At 39.1% G+C, this 15,565-nt stretch overlaps 2 protein-coding genes and 1 pseudogene across 2 annotated transcripts; 1 reads left to right on the top strand and 2 right to left on the bottom strand.

The window, feature by feature from the left end:
- The first annotated feature begins 318 nt into the window (after window positions 1-318).
- Window positions 319-588, top strand: LOC129644728 (keratin-associated protein 6-2-like; annotated as a pseudogene).
- Window positions 589-10,030: 9,442 nt separating this feature from the next.
- Window positions 10,031-10,358, bottom strand: LOC129644727 (keratin-associated protein 21-1-like). The gene has a single exon (XM_055570216.1). The coding sequence runs from the start codon at window positions 10,301-10,303 to the stop codon at window positions 10,031-10,033; it is 273 nt and encodes a 90-aa protein (XP_055426191.1). The 5' UTR covers window positions 10,304-10,358.
- Window positions 10,359-14,297: 3,939 nt separating this feature from the next.
- Window positions 14,298-14,861, bottom strand: LOC129644725 (keratin-associated protein 21-1-like). The gene has a single exon (XM_055570215.1). It carries the CDS (start codon window positions 14,859-14,861, stop codon window positions 14,571-14,573), a length of 291 nt encoding a protein of 96 aa, XP_055426190.1. The 3' UTR covers window positions 14,298-14,570.
- Between the last annotated feature and the right edge of the window lie 704 nt (window positions 14,862-15,565).

Here is a 15,565-nt window from a genome sequence, read left to right as displayed (position 1 = left end):
ATGAGAGGAGATTTGAAAATGATCAGCTTTGGGTCACACGATTCTACTAAGACGGTTTGTCAGCAGAACAAATTAAAGTGAAGCTCTTAAAATGAAACAGGAGTCTCCCAAATAATGAGCTATTTTAAGCAAACTTTAGTGATTGTCAGTGGTGACGTGACTGGCTCATAATGTTGCTTCCATATTTGCTGCCTGTGTCAGGGAATGAATGGTATGCTCTGCCAATTACTGACAGTATATAAAGGTCCATGGGGAGAAGACACACACACTTCAGAAACAGCCTCTTGCAGTCCACCTGAACCCTCTTGCCTTGACAACATGTGTTGTAACTACTACGGCAACTCCTGTGGCTATGGCTGAGGATAGAGCTACAGCTGTGGGTTCAGCCCCTATTATGGCTGTTGATATGGAAGTAGATACGGCTGTGGATACGTCTGTGGATATGGCTGTGGTTATGGGACAGGATATGGCTGTGGATTTAGCCCCTATTATGGCTGTGGTTATGGAACCAGATATGGCTGTGGATATGGCTCTGGCTATGGCAGCTACTGGCCAGTTTGCTACAGGAGATGTTATTCTTGCTGCTAGAACACCACCCTCTTAACCTAGTCTGTTTCTGAAATGAGGAATCTAAAGATAATACTGCTTCGAGGATCTGTAAACCATGATTTGTACTTGCAAGAAATTGTATGCGTGACAGAGGCTTTGACCTCCAACTGCCCATTTTTAGATTGACGTCCTTGAAGTCTGAAGTTCAATGGTGGTATCATCTGACTCTTCCAAATGTTAGCCTTTACTCCCTAATCTCTGAGTCTCTGTTATGACTGTGTTAATGATCCTAAATTCTAAAGTTTGGATAACCCGTTTTCTCAATAAAAATGGCTCATTGTTTCTAACAAATCTCTGTGAATTAGTCTTTCTTCAGGTGCTATGGCCTCTTTCGAAGACTGGGCTAACAGGGTGCTTGAACCTTGAGTTCTTTGATATAATACAAGCATTTCTTCTTGTATTTTCATCAAAAATAATACCTTCTCCAAGTATTTCTTGTATCTCACATGCTCAGGCACTCACATACACAAGCACAAATCTCACAGTATTTCAGAACCATGCTGAACCATGCAAATCTCACTGTGTGAAGAATGGAGCAAGAGGAGACAGTGGAGGAGGAATGACACACATTCAGGTGATCATGACAAAGTCCAGGTGCAGGAGAGACAATCTGATTTCCTGCAGGAGTAATGGAATAGAAGAGATGCTTCCCAGAAGCAGTGAGAAATTGGAAGCAGAGTTGGGTGTTAGACACTTGAAAATAAAGCACTAAGGAATGTATATTATTTGAGACAAAGATGGAGAAGCTCTATATATTCAGCAAAAACAAGACCAAGAGCTGACTGTGGCTCAGATCATGAACTCCTTATTGCCAAATTCAAACTTCAATGAAGAAAGTGGGGAAAACCACTAGACCATTCAGGTATGACCTAAATCAAATCCCTTACAAATATACAGTGAAAGTGAGAAATAGATTTAAAGGACTAGAAACAGATGGACAGAGTGCCTGATGAACTATGAACGGACTTAGTGACATTGTACATGAGAAAGGAATCATGACCATCCCCAAGAAATAGAAATGGAAAAAAGTAAAATGGCTGTCTGAAGAGTCCTTATGAATAGCTGTGAAATGAAGAGAAGCCAAAAGCAAAGGAGAAAAGGAAAGATATACCCATTTGAATGCAGAGTTCCAAAGAATAGCAAGAAGAGATAAGAAAGCCTTCCTCAGTGATCAACTCAAAAAATAGAGGAAAAAAATAGAACAGGAAAGACTAGAGATCTATTCAAGAAAATTACATGTACCAAGGGAATATTTCATGCAACTTGGGCTCAATAAAAGACAGAAATGGTATGGACCTAACAGAAGCAGAAGATATTAAGAAGAGGTGGCAAGAATACACAGAAGAACTGACAAAAAAGATCTTCATGACCCAGATAATCACAATGGTGTGATCACTCACCTAGAGCCAGACATCCTGGAATGTGAAGTCAAGTGGGCCTTAGGAAGCATCACTACGAACAAAGCTAGTGGAGGTAATGGAATTCCAGTTGAGCTCTTTCAAATCCTAAAAGATGATGCTGTTTAAGTGTTTCCCTCAATATGCCAGCAAATTTGGAAAACTCAGCAGTGGCCACAGGACTGGAAAAGGTCAGTTTTCATTGCAATCCTAAAGAAAGGCAATGCCAAAGAATGTTCAAACTACCGCACAACTGCATTCATCTCACATGCTCGTAAAGTAATACTCAAAATTCTCCAAGCCAGGTTTCAGCAATATGCAAACCATGAACTTCCAGATGTTCAAGCTGGATTTCAAAAAGGCAGAGGAACCAGAGATCAAGTTGCCAACACCCCCTGATTCATCGAAAAAGCAAGAAATTTCCAGAAAAACATCTACTGCTTTATTGACTATGCCAAAGCCTTTGACTGTTGGGTCACAATAAACTGTGGAAAATTCTGAAAGAGATGGGAATACCAGACCACCTGACCTGCCTCTTGAGAAACGTATATGCAGGTCAGGAAGCAACAGTTAGAACTGGATATGGAACAACAGACTGGTTCCAAATAGGAAAAGGAGTATGTCAAGGATGTATATTGTCACCCTGCTTATTTAACTTATATGTAGAGTACATCTTGAGAAACACTAGGCTGGAAGAAGCACAAGCTGAAATCAAGATTGCCGGGGGAAATATCAGTAAACTCAGATACACAGATGACACCACCCTTATGGCAGAAAGTGAAGAAGAACTAAAGAGCCTCTAGATGAAAGTGAAAGAGGAAAGTGAAAAAGTTGGCTTAAGGCTCAACATTCATAAAACTAAGACCATGGCATCTGGTCACATCACTTCATGGCAAACAGAAGGAAAAACAGTAGAAACAGTGGCAGACTTTTTTGGGGGGGCTCCAAAATCACTACAGATGGTGATTGCAGCCATGAAATTATAAGACACTTACTTCTTGGAAGAAAGTTATGACCAACCTAGGCAGCATATTAAAAAGGAGACACATTACTTTGCCAACAAAGGTCCGTCTCGTCAAGGCTATGGTTTTTCCAGTGGTCATGTATGGATGTGAGAGTTGGCCTGTGAAGAAAGCTGAGTGCAGAAGAATTGATGCTTTTGAACGGTGGTGTTGGAGAAGACTCTTGAGAGTCCCATGGACGGCAAGGATATCCAACCAGTTCATTCTAAAGGAGATCAGTCCTGGGTGTTCATTGGAAGGACTGATTTTGAAGCTGAAACTCCAATATTTTGGCCACCTAATGTGAAGAGCTGACTCATTTGAAAAGACCCTTATGCTGGGAAAATTGAGGGCAGGAGAAGAATAGGATGGCAGAGGATGAGATGGTTGGATGGCATCACCAACTCAGTGGACATGAGTTGGGGTAAGCTCCAGGAATTGGTGATGGACAGGGAGTCCTGGCATGGAAGAGGCCTGGTTCATGGGGTTGTAAAGAGTTGGAAACAACTGAATGACTGAACTGAACTGAACTGAACCGAACCAGTTCATCTCTATTGCGTGTTGTAAAATGTCTTTTTACACATTATCTCAATTCATTTTCACATTCTCTTAAAATAAATAGAGTGGGTCTTGACAAACAAGTATTGGGAGAAATATGCTGAGGCTCAGAGTGATTAAGTCACTATCTTGAAATCACACAGCAACTGAGTGTCAGAGCCAAGTTTTCATAGTCTTCTGCTAGTGAGCTCACTGCCATATGCTCCTCCTGGCCAGGCCCTCTCCTGCTTATGGAAGCAGTGTGCGCTGTGCTCTAAATAATCTGAAGAGAAAAAGAAAAGTCTCTCTACGTCTGCTTAGTGATTACACACCTCGACTGGTGGTAATAAATGCACAGAAAGACTTGTTGTCCCACTCCCTTATCTGACTGGCCAGTTTCTACTCAAGCCTCATGTCTAGTGCCCCATCTTCTCAGAACTCTTTCCTGACTCTCATAACACTAATAACCTTCCTTATTTTATAACTTTCATAATACTTGACTACAAAAACAATTACTTCATTTCTTCTTTAAATCCTACTATGTTACTCCTACATAAAATGAATTCACTGAGAACTAGGCTCATTGGATGGATAGAGGAGATATTCATACATAAATATATATATCGGTTCAGTTCAGTGCAGTCACTCATTGTGTCTGGCTCTTTGCAACCCCAAGGACTGCAGCACATCAGGCCTCCCTGTCCATCACCAACTCCCTGAATTTGCCCAAATTCATGACCACTGAGTCAGTGATACCATCCAACCATCTCATCCTCTGTCATCCCCATCTCCTCCTGCCTTCAATCTTTCCCAGCATCAGGGTCTTTTCCAATGAGTCAGTTCTTCACACCAGGTAGTTAAAGTACTGGAGCTTCAGCTTCTGCATCAGTCCTTCCAATGTATATTCAGGACGGATTTCCTTTAGGATGGACTGGTTGGATCTCCTTGCAGTCCAAGGGACTCCCCAGAGTCTTCTTGAACAACACAGTTCAAAAGCATCAGTTCTTTGGCATTCAGTTCTTTTTATAATCCAACACTCACATCCATACATGACTACTGGAAAAACCATAGCTTTGACTAGATGGACTTTTCTCAGCAAAGTCATGTCTATGCCTTTTCATATGCTGTCTAGGTTGGTCACAGCTTTTCTTCCAGTGAGCAAGCATCTTTTTCTTTCATGGCTGCAATCACCATCTGCAGTAATTTTGGAGCCCAGGAAAATGAAGTCTCTCACTGTTTCCATTGTCTCCGCATCTATTTGCCATGAAATAATGGGACCAGATTGCATGATCTTTGCTTTCTGAATGCTGAGTTTTAAGCCAGCCATTTCATTCTCCTCTTTCACTTTCATCAAGAGGCCCTTCAGTTCCTCTTCACTTTCTGCCATAAAGGTGATGTCATCTGCATATCTGAGATTATTTATATTTCCCCCACGAATCTTTTTTTTTATTATTTTATTTTTAAACTTTACAATATTGTATTAGTTTTGCCAAACATTGAAATGGATCCGCCACAGGTATAAATGTGTTCCCCATCCTGAACCCTCCTTCCTCCTCCCTCCCCACACCATCCCTCTGGGTCGACCCAGTGCACCAGCCCCAAGCATCCAGTATCGTACATTGAACCTGAACTGGCAACTCGTTTCATACATGATATTATACATGTTTCAATGCCATTCTCCCAAATCTTCCCACCCTCTTCCTCTCCAACAGAGTCCATAAGACTGTTCTATACATCAGTGTCTCTTTTGCTGTCTTGTACACAGGGTTATTGTTACCATCTTGATTCCAGCTTGTGCTTCATCCAGCCTGGCATTTTGCATGATGTACTCTGCTTAGAAGATAAATAAGCAGGATGATAGTATACAGCCTTGACTTACTGCTTTCCCAATTTGGAACCAGTTCGTTGTTCCATATCCAGTTCTACCTGCTGCTTCTTGACCTGCATACAGGTTTTTCAGGAGGCAGGCAAGGTGGTCTAGTATTCCCATCTCTTGAAACATTTTCCTCAGTTTATTGTGATCTCTACAGTCAAAGGCTTTGGCATAGTCAATATAGCAGAAGTAGATGTTTTTCTGGAACTCTCTTGCTTGTTCTATTTTATTTTATTTTTTTCAGTTGAATTTGCATTTATTTGCAACATAGGAACTTACAAAAGTGAAATTTTTTAATGTATTTATTACTTATAATATCATTAAAAACCACCAAATTCCTAGGAATATATTTTATAATATATATACAAACCTCTACACTAAAAACTACAGAAAATTATTAAGAAAAACTGAAGAAGATCTAAGTAGCAATTAGACAGATTAGACCCATTAGCATATTGCAAATGTATCAGTTCTCTCCATTTTGATCTATAAATTCAAAATCTCATTAGATTTTATAATGCCAAATGACTGACTAGCACTGTCAATTGTTCCATTTTAAAGTTTGGTGTCGGGGGGGTGTTATTTTTGTTTATCTCACTTGCTTAGGTGTACCTTTCATAATCTTTCATAATCAAGCAGATTCCAATACTTGTTATTTTTTACAATAAGAACCATGAAATCTTCCATTGCACACTCAAATTTCAACAACAGTGAGATGAGTAGTGATCCAGTACTTTATTGAATGCCTTCAGAAGGAACTTTCACCAAGCTTCTGATTTCATTTTCTGAGAATTGTCAATATTAGGCATTTTTCCTTCAGCTGAGAAATCATTCAACTTTTTTTTTCTTCTATTCATCACTGGTATAATCTTATGACTCTGCTATGTTGAATCACGAATGATAGGCATAAATAAAATATATCCTCATTCCAATCATCATTATGCTTCAGTTTTCTTACCTTTCCGGTCCTCCTTGCTATTTGAAATTTTAAGTTTGCTTCACAAATTCTCTACAGTAGACACTTTTCTTTTCTTTTCTTTTTGTTTTTGTTTTCAGATATATGTATTGTTTATTTATTTATTTATTTTTAAATTATTATTATTTTTTTTTTACTTTACAATCTTGTATTGGTTTTGCCATACATCAACATGCATCCGCCACGGGTGTACCGGATGGGTATTCCCCATCCTGAACCCTTTTCCCACCTCCCTCCCCATACCATCCCTCTGTGTCATCCCAGTGCACCAGCCCCAAGCTTCCTGTATCCTGCATCAAACCTGGACTGGCGATTCGTTCCTTATATGATATTATACATGCTTCAATGCCATTCTCCCAAATCATCCCCCCCTCTGTCTCCCACAGAGTCCAAATGACTGTTCTAGACATCCGTGTCTCTTTTGCTGTCTCACATACAGGGTTGTTGTTACCATCTTTCTAAATTCCATATATATGCATTAGTATACTGTATTGGTGTTTTTCTTTCTGGCTTACTTCACTCTGTATAATAGGCTCCAGTTTCATCCACCTCATTAGAACTGATTCAAATGTATTCTTTTTAATGGCTGAGTAGTACTCCATTGTGTATATGTGCCACTGCTTTCTTATACATTCATCTGCTGATGGACATCTAGGTTGCTTCCATGTCCTGGCTATCATAAACAGTGCTGTGATGAAGAGCAGGGTACACGTGTCTCTTTCAATTCTGGTTTCCTTGGTGTGTATGCCCAGCAGTGGGATTGCTGGGTCGTATGGCAGTACTATTTCCAGTTTTTTAAGGAATCTCCACACTGTTCTCCATAGTGGCTGTACTAGTTTGCATTCCCACCAACAGTGTAAGAGGGTTCCCTTTTCTCCACACCCTCTCCAGCATTTATTGCTTGTAGACTTTTGGATCACAGCCATTCTGACTGGTGTGAAATGATACCTCATTGTGGTTTTGATTTGCATTTCTCTGATAATGAATGATGTTGAGCATCTTTTCATGTGTTTGTTAGCCACCTGTATGTTTTATTTGGAGAAATGTCTATTTAATTCTTAGGGCCATTTTTTGATTGGTTCTGGGATTGAGCTGCAGGAGTTGCTTGTATATTTTTGAGATTAGTTGTTTGTCAGTTGCTTCATTTGCTATTATTTTCTCCCATTCTCAAGGCTGTCTTTTCACCTTGCTTTATAGTTTCCTTTGTTGTGCAGAAGCTTTTAATTTTAATTAGATCCCATTTGTTTATTTTTGCTTTTATTTCCAATATTCTGGGAGGTGGGTCATAAAGGATCTTGCTGAGATGTATGTCAGAGAGTGTTTTGTCTATGTTCTCCTCTAAGAGCTTTACAGTTTCTGGTCTTATGTTTAGATCTTTAATCCATTTTTAGTTTATTGCTGTGTATGGTGTTAGAAAGTGTTCCAGTTTCATTCTTTTACAAGTGGTTGACCAGTTTTCCCAGCACCACTTGTTAAAGAGTTGTCTTTTCTCCATTGTATATCCTTGCCTCCTTTGTCAAAGATAAGGTGTCCATAGGTGCATGGGTTTATCTCTGGGCTTTCTATTTTGCTCCATTGATCTATATTTCTGTCTTTGATGACTGTGGCTTTGTAGTAGAGCCTGAAGTCAGGCATGTTGATTCCTCCAGTTCCATTCTTCTTTCTCAAGATAGCTTTGGCTATTCGAGGTTTTTTTGTATTTCCATACAAATTGTGAAACTATTTGTTCTAGCTCTGTGAAAAACACCATTGGTAGCTTGATAGGGATTGCATTGAATCTATAGATTGCTTTAGGTAGTATGACACTTTGCTTTTCAATGCCACTGCCAAAGCAGAATTTCTGGCCACAATTCCCCTAGGTTACTGAAAAGTCTTCCATCTTTATTGCATTATTTCTAAACCTTTTCACTCAAGCCTCTCCATACCTAATGATGCCTGCAGAACCACCTCTATTCTATGCATCATGGAATAACCAGCTCTGGTTATAATACCTAGCACATAAGTTGGGTTCAATTAATATTACTCTAATAAAAAATTGATAGATTAAATCAAATTTCTGTTCAAATATTTGTGTGTCATTTATAAGCTAATAGATATTTGGATTGATTATCACCATTTTGTCATTTCACTGAGCTGAAAGTCTCAAGTGTTTGTTGTTTAACTAGTGAAAGTATGAAAGTGTTAGTTGTCCAGATGTGTCCAACTCTTTGCAACCCCATGGACTGTAGCCCGCCAGGCTCCTCTATCCATGGAATACTTCAGGCAGGAATACTGGGTTGGATAGTCATTGCCTTCTGCAGGGGATCTTCCCAACCCAAGGATTGACCCCAGGTCTGCGCTGCAGGCAGATTCTTTACTGTCTGAGCTACCAAGGAAGCCCTCTTTAACTAAGGGAGTTACAACGTTTCAGATTTTGAAGGTATGTTAAGAGTTACTTTATGAAAACTCTTTTCTAGATGTGTGAATTATCTCATAGCTGCCTAACAAATCATATTGTTACAAAACTTCATAAATTTTCTCCCATTTACACTTGCTACTGCCCTTTCTTTGCGATTGACATCAGCTCCTTTGTCACAAGTTCAAAATACCTCCCTGAACTAGCTCTTTAATACAACTTTTACTCTCTTTTGCATTTAGCTATTTTATTCCCTCCACTCCAATTCTCAGTTTCAAATTATCTGAATTATTTATGCTGTTGGTTTTTCTATATGCACATGGTGGAATATAAACACTGAAAGTAAGAGGCTTGTCTTTAATTTACCTACATTGCCTTCACTGTCTAATTTGAGACCCTTTCAAAAATATTCAAAACTGTCAGTTAAGAGATTGAAATCAATTTCCTCAACCTCAGTATATGCAAATACATAGGCAATTACATCAAAACAGACAATATGAGTATATTTCTATTATTAGTTTTCTGTTGCTTAGTTCCTTATTCTCGTGTTCTTAATTCCTATATCTAATGCTATTTCTCATGAGCCTGGAAAGTCTCTTCCATTCTACTAAGCACTCAGGTCATTTTTTGTCTATCTTGGACTTTGCATCAACTTCCTGAGTAAAGTGGCATTCTTCCTCCTCTTTCCCCTTTAGTTCCATCCTAGACACAGTGGGATTTACAAAGCACAGTTCAGAAATACTGGAAGATTTGTGCTTGGGTATGTGAGTACCTGAGAACATAAGATACAAGAAACAGGTGGAGAAGACATTATTTCTGACACAGATATGAAAGAAATGTTTGCATTATATCAAATAAGAGCTCAAACTTCATGCATCATGTTTGCCCAATTTTCAACTGAGTCTACAACGCCTGGAAAAAGACTAATTCCCAAGCAAGTACACAGAGATTTGATAGAAACAATGAACCATTTTTATTGAGAACAAGTGATTTTGTTAGGATCATCAATACAGTCGTAACAGAGAATCAGAGAATAAAGACTAACATTTGCAAAAGAGTCAGAGATACTACCAAGAAGCTTCAGGGCTCAAAGATGCCAATCTAAAGTGGGTATTTGCAGGTCAAAGCCTCTGTCAGGCATGTGATTTCTTGCAAGTGGAAATCGTGCGTTATAAATCCTTGAATTGGCATTATCTTTAGATGCTTCATCTCAGAAGCAAAAAGGGCTTAGATGGTGATGTTCTAGAAGCAAGAAGAATAACATCTCCTGTAGCAAACTGGCCAGTAGCTGCCATAGCCAGAGCCATATCCACAGCCATATCTGGTTCCGTAGCCATAGCCATAATAGGGGCCAAATCCACAGCCATATCCTGTCCCATATCCACAGCCGTATCCTGAGCCGTATCCACAGCCATATCTGGTTCCATATCCACAGCCATAATAGGGGCTGAACCCACAGCTATAGCTCTTTCCACAGCCATAGCCACAGGAGTTGCCGTAGTAGTTACAACACATGTTGTCAAGGCAAGAGGGTTCAGGTGAGCTGCAAGAGGATGTTTCTGAAGTGTGTGTGTGTCTTCTCCTTCCCTTGGACCTTTATATACTCTCAGTAATTGGAAGGACATACCATTCATTCCCTGACACAGGCAGCAAATATGGAAGCAACATTATGAGCCAGTCACTGTTGACCAATAATGCTTTGCTTAAAATAGCTTCTTATTTTGGAGACTTATTTCATTTAAAGAGCATCATTTTAATTTTCCTCTGCCAAAGAATTTCTCACTAGAATCATGTGCCCAATAACAGATACCCATTTTCAAAACCTCTTATCATTTAGTATATATCTTATTTTAAAAGGCTTGGGAGGAAATGTTAAAAAAAATTCCCCTTAACTTTTTCTTTTTTATTTTCACATCTACCTCTGATCACTTGAAAACAAATATGTCTGTTCATTTTCTTGAATCATTGTAGCTTCTTGCCAGAGTTCTTCACCCAGATACCTACTGCCCGATACCAATTGGCTCTTGTTGTAGAACTCAAGGATGCTCCTAATTCTCCAGGGCACAGAACAACATGTAATAACCAAAAGAAAAATAATCCAGAATGTCAGCAGTACTGAGAATAGAAATATTACAGTAAGCTGTGTGTTTGCAAGTGAGTTTCTCTCTCTATGGATGTCTAAATCCAAACATACTCTTCCTTCTCACTTTAAACATCTGAACTTTCCAATGCCAAAATGTAGCCAAAAAATGTGTAGCTTTTTAAGTTTCAGTTCAGTTCAGTTCAGTTGCTCAGTCATGTCCTACTTTTTGCCACCTCATGGGCTGCAGCAAGCCAGGGTACCTGTCCATCAGCAACTCCCAGAGCTTACTCAAACTCATGTCCATTGAGTTGGTGAGGCCATCCAACCATCTCATCCTCTGTTGTCCCATTCTCTTCCTGCCTTCAATCTTTCGCAGCATCAGGGTCTTTTCCAATGAGTCAGTTCTTTGCATCAGGTAGACAAACTATTGGAGCTTTAACTTCAGGATCAGTCCTTCCAATGAATATTCAGAACTGATTTTCTTTAGGATGGACTGGTCTGATCTTCTTGCAGTCCAAGGGACTCTCAATAGTCTTCTCCAACAACACAGTTCAAAAGCATCAATTTCTGGCATTCAGTTTTCTTTTTGTCCAACTCTCACATCCACACATGACTACTGGAAAAACCATAGCTTTGAGTAGATGGACCTTTGTTGGCAAAGTAGTGTCTTTGCTTTTTAATATGCTGTCTAGGTTGGTCATAGATTTTCTTCCAAGGAGCAAGCGTCTTTTAATTTCATGGCTGCAGTCACCATCTGCAGTGATTTTGGAGCCCAAGAAAATTAAGTCTCTCACTGTTTCCATTGTTTCCCCAGCTATTTACCATGAAGTGATGGGACTAGGTGCCATGATCTTAGTTTTTTGAATGTTGAGTTTTAAGTGGAGTTTTCATTCTCCACTTTCATTTTCATAAAGAGGCTCTTCAGTTCCTCTTCACTTTCTGCCATAAGGCTGGTGTCATCTGCATATCTGAGGTTATTGATATTTCTCCTGGCAATCTTGATTCCAGCTTGTGCTTCATCCACCTGGCATTTTGCATGGTGTACTCTGCTTAGAAGTTAAATAAGCAGGGTAACAGTACACAGCCTTGACTTACTCCTTTCCTAATTTAGAACCAGTCTGTTGTTCCATGTCCAGTTCTAACTGTTGCTTCTTGACCTGGATACAGATTTCTCATGAGCTTATCTCACTTGCTTAAGTGTACCACTATCTTTCATAATCAAGCAGATTTCAATACTTTTTATTTTTTACAATAAGAATCATGAAGTCTTCTATTGTACACTCAAATTTCAACAGTGAGATGAGTGGTGATCCAGTACTTTATTGAATGCTTTCAGAGGGAATATTCATCAAGCTTCTGATCTCTTTGTGAGAATTTTCAGTATTAGGCATTAATCCTTCAGCTGAGAAATCACTCAACATTTTTTTTTTTCTTCTGTTGATCACTGGTAAAATCTTATGACTCTACGTTTAATAAGGAATGATAGGCATAAAGAAAAAATATCCTCATTCCAATCATCATTATGCTTCAGTTTTCTTAACTTTCCTGTCCTCCTTGCAATTTGAAATTATAAGTTTGTTTCACAAATTCTCTACAGTAGACACTTTGCTTTTCAATGCCTCTGCCAAAGCAGAATTTCTGGCCACAATTCCCCTGGTTTACTGAAAAGTCTTCCATCTTTATTGCATTATTTCTAAACCTTTTCACTCAAGCCTCTCCATACCTAATGATACCTGCAGAACCACCTCTATTCTGTGCATCATGGAATAACCTGCTCTGGTTATAATACCTTGCACATAAGTTGGGCTCAATTAATATTACTCTAATAAAAAATTGATAGATTAAGTCAAATTTCTGTTCAAATATTTGTGTGTCATTTACAAACTAATAGATATTTGGATTGATTATCACCATTTTGTCATTTCACTGAGCTGAATGTCTCAAGTGTTGTTTAACTAGTGAAAGTATGAAAGTGTTAGTTGTCCAGATGTGTCCAACTCTTTGCAACCCCATGGACTGTCGCCCGCCAGGCTCCTCTATCCATGGAATACTTCAGGCAGGAATATTGGGTTGGATAGTCATTGCCTTCTGCAGGGGATCTTCCCAACCCAAGGACTGACCCCAGGTCTGTGCTGCAGGCAGATTCTTTACTGTCTGAGCCACCAAGGAAGCCCTCTTTAATTAAGGGAGTCACAACATTTGAGATTTTGAAGGTATGTTAAGAGTTAGTTTGTGAAGACTCTTTACTGGATATATAAGCTATCTCATACATGCTTACTAAATCATATTCTTCCAAAATTTCATGGACTTCTTTCCCCCTTTACATTTGCTACTGTCCTTTTGAATCTGTCTTTGCAATTGGCATGAGATATCACAAGGTGAAAATACCTCTCTGAAATATCTCTTTAATGCTTCAATCCTTACTCTCTTTCCCACTAAACTGTTTTATTCCCACATCCCAACTGTCAGTTTGAAATTATCTTAATTCTTTTTTATTTTCTTATTCTTCACCTACTAGAATGTAAACACTGTGAGAGCAGGAAATTTTTCTTTAATTTTTCTACTTTGTCTTCAGTGTCTAAGATAAGACCCTTTCAAAACTGTTTATCAACTAAGTGAAACAATTTCAACATCAATGTATACAAACAAATACATTTGCATTTCCATCAAAAGCAGATGATATAATAGAATGTTTGACTTTTACATGCATTCTTTAGTCTTATGTGCTTGACACCTCTCTCTGCTTCTTATTTCTCATATATGCTGGAAATCCCCCTTGCTTTCCATTATTCCTTTAAGTACTCAGGCCACCTCTAGTTTGTTTTGGAATGTGCATTAACTTCCTGAATAAAGTATCATTCCTCCTCTTTCACCTCCAGCTCCATCCCAGGCACAGAGAGATATGCAAAGCACAGTCCTGATATACTGCTGCTAAGTTTCTTCAGTCGTGTACAACTCTGTGCGACCCCATAGGTGGCAGCCCATCAGGCTCCCCCATCCCTGGGATTCTCCAGGCAAGAACACTGGAGTGGGTTGCCATTTCCTTCTCCATTGCAGGAAAGTGAAAAGTGAAAGTGAAGTCGCTCAGTCGGGTCCGACCCTCAGCGACCTCATGGACTGCAGCCTACCAGGCTCCTCCGTCCATGGGATTTTCCAGGCAAGAGTACTGGAGTGGGGTGCCATTGTCTTCTCCTATTTGTGCTTATATATGAGTGCCTAAATATGTGAAAAAGAAGAAATAGGTGGGAAAGACATTATTTCTGATGCAGGTATAAAAAGAAACGCTTATATCAAGAAGAACTTCAAAGTTCAGCTTCACATTTGCTCAGTTTTCAACAGAGGTCATAACACCTCAAATCAAAAATTATGCACAAGCAAATACACAGAGATTTGTTAGAAACAATGAACCATTTTTATTGATAACAAGGGACTTCCCCAACAGTAGGGTATTCGGATCATTACTACAGAGAGTCAGAGATTAAGGGAGTAAAGGTTAACATTTGGAAAAAAGACAGATGATACCACCATGGAGGTATCATTCAGGCCTCAAAGATGCCAATCTTAAAAACGGTAGTCGAAGGTCAAAGCTCTGTCTTGCATGTAATTTTCTGCATATAGAAATCATGACTTCAATCCTTGAATCAGCATTATCTTAGATGTGTGGTTTCAGACGTAAATGGTGTTTTAGGTGGTGACGTTCTAGCAGCAAGAAGAATAACATCTCCTGTAGCAGACTGGCCCGTAACTGTGGTAGCCAGAGCCGTATCCACAGCCACAGCAGGAGCCGTATCCACAGCCATATCTGGTTCCATAACCGCAGCCATAATGGGAGCTGTATCCACAGCCATATCCTGAACCATATCCACAGCCAGCCCCATATCCACAGCCATATCTGGTTCCATATCCACAGCCATAATAGGGGCTGAACCCACAGCTGTAGCTGTTTCCACAGCCATAGCCACAGGAGTTGCCGTAGTAGTTACAACACATGTTGTCAAGGCAAGAGGATTCAGGTGGACTGCAAGGCGATGTTTCTGAAGTGCGTGTGTTTTCTCCTTCCCATGGACCTTTATATACTGTCAGTAATTGGCCGAGCAAACCATTCATTCCCTGACATAGACAACAAATATGGAAGCGACCATCATGTGCCGGTCAATTTTGACAAGCGATAATTTGCCTAAAGTAGCTAGTTACTTTGGAGATATTTAAAGAGCATCATTTTAATTTGCTCTGCCAGAGAATTTTTTCAGTAGAATCATGTGCCTCTAAACAGATACCCATTTTCAAATTTTCCTATCATTTAATATATATCTTATTAATATATCTATTAATATTAATATATCAATATTAATATATCTATCTATTAATATCTATTAATATTAATATTCCTATCATTTAATATATATATTTAAAATGCGAGGAGTAATGTAGAAAAATTTTGCCCCCTTTTTCTCTCTTCTTTATTAAATCATTTGCCTCTGGTCATAAGAAATGAATATTCCTACCTCCTTTCTTGAATCATTGCAAATTCATTTATAGAAGCCAAAGATGCTGATGAAACTGCAAGGCACAAGAAGCCCCCAACAAGAAAAAAATCTTGTCCAAGCTGTCAATAGTAGTAAGAAAAGAAATCTTGGTTTACAGCTACATATTTATAAATGTATTCTATTTAATTCTATTTAAATAAAAGTGGT

This window comes from Bubalus kerabau, chromosome 2 (genome assembly GCF_029407905.1).
Source record: "Bubalus kerabau isolate K-KA32 ecotype Philippines breed swamp buffalo chromosome 2, PCC_UOA_SB_1v2, whole genome shotgun sequence".
In the NCBI taxonomy this organism is placed as follows: Eukaryota; Metazoa; Chordata; class Mammalia; order Artiodactyla; family Bovidae; genus Bubalus; species Bubalus kerabau.
Note: the sequence above shows the minus strand (reverse complement) of the source record. Positions and strands in the feature narration are given on the sequence as shown.

Coding starts and splice junctions, on each gene's coding strand:
- LOC129644727 (XM_055570216.1), bottom strand. CDS start 10,303: ATGTGTTGTAACTACTACGGCAACTCCTGTGGCTATGGCTGTGGAAAG.
- LOC129644725 (XM_055570215.1), bottom strand. CDS start 14,861: ATGTGTTGTAACTACTACGGCAACTCCTGTGGCTATGGCTGTGGAAAC.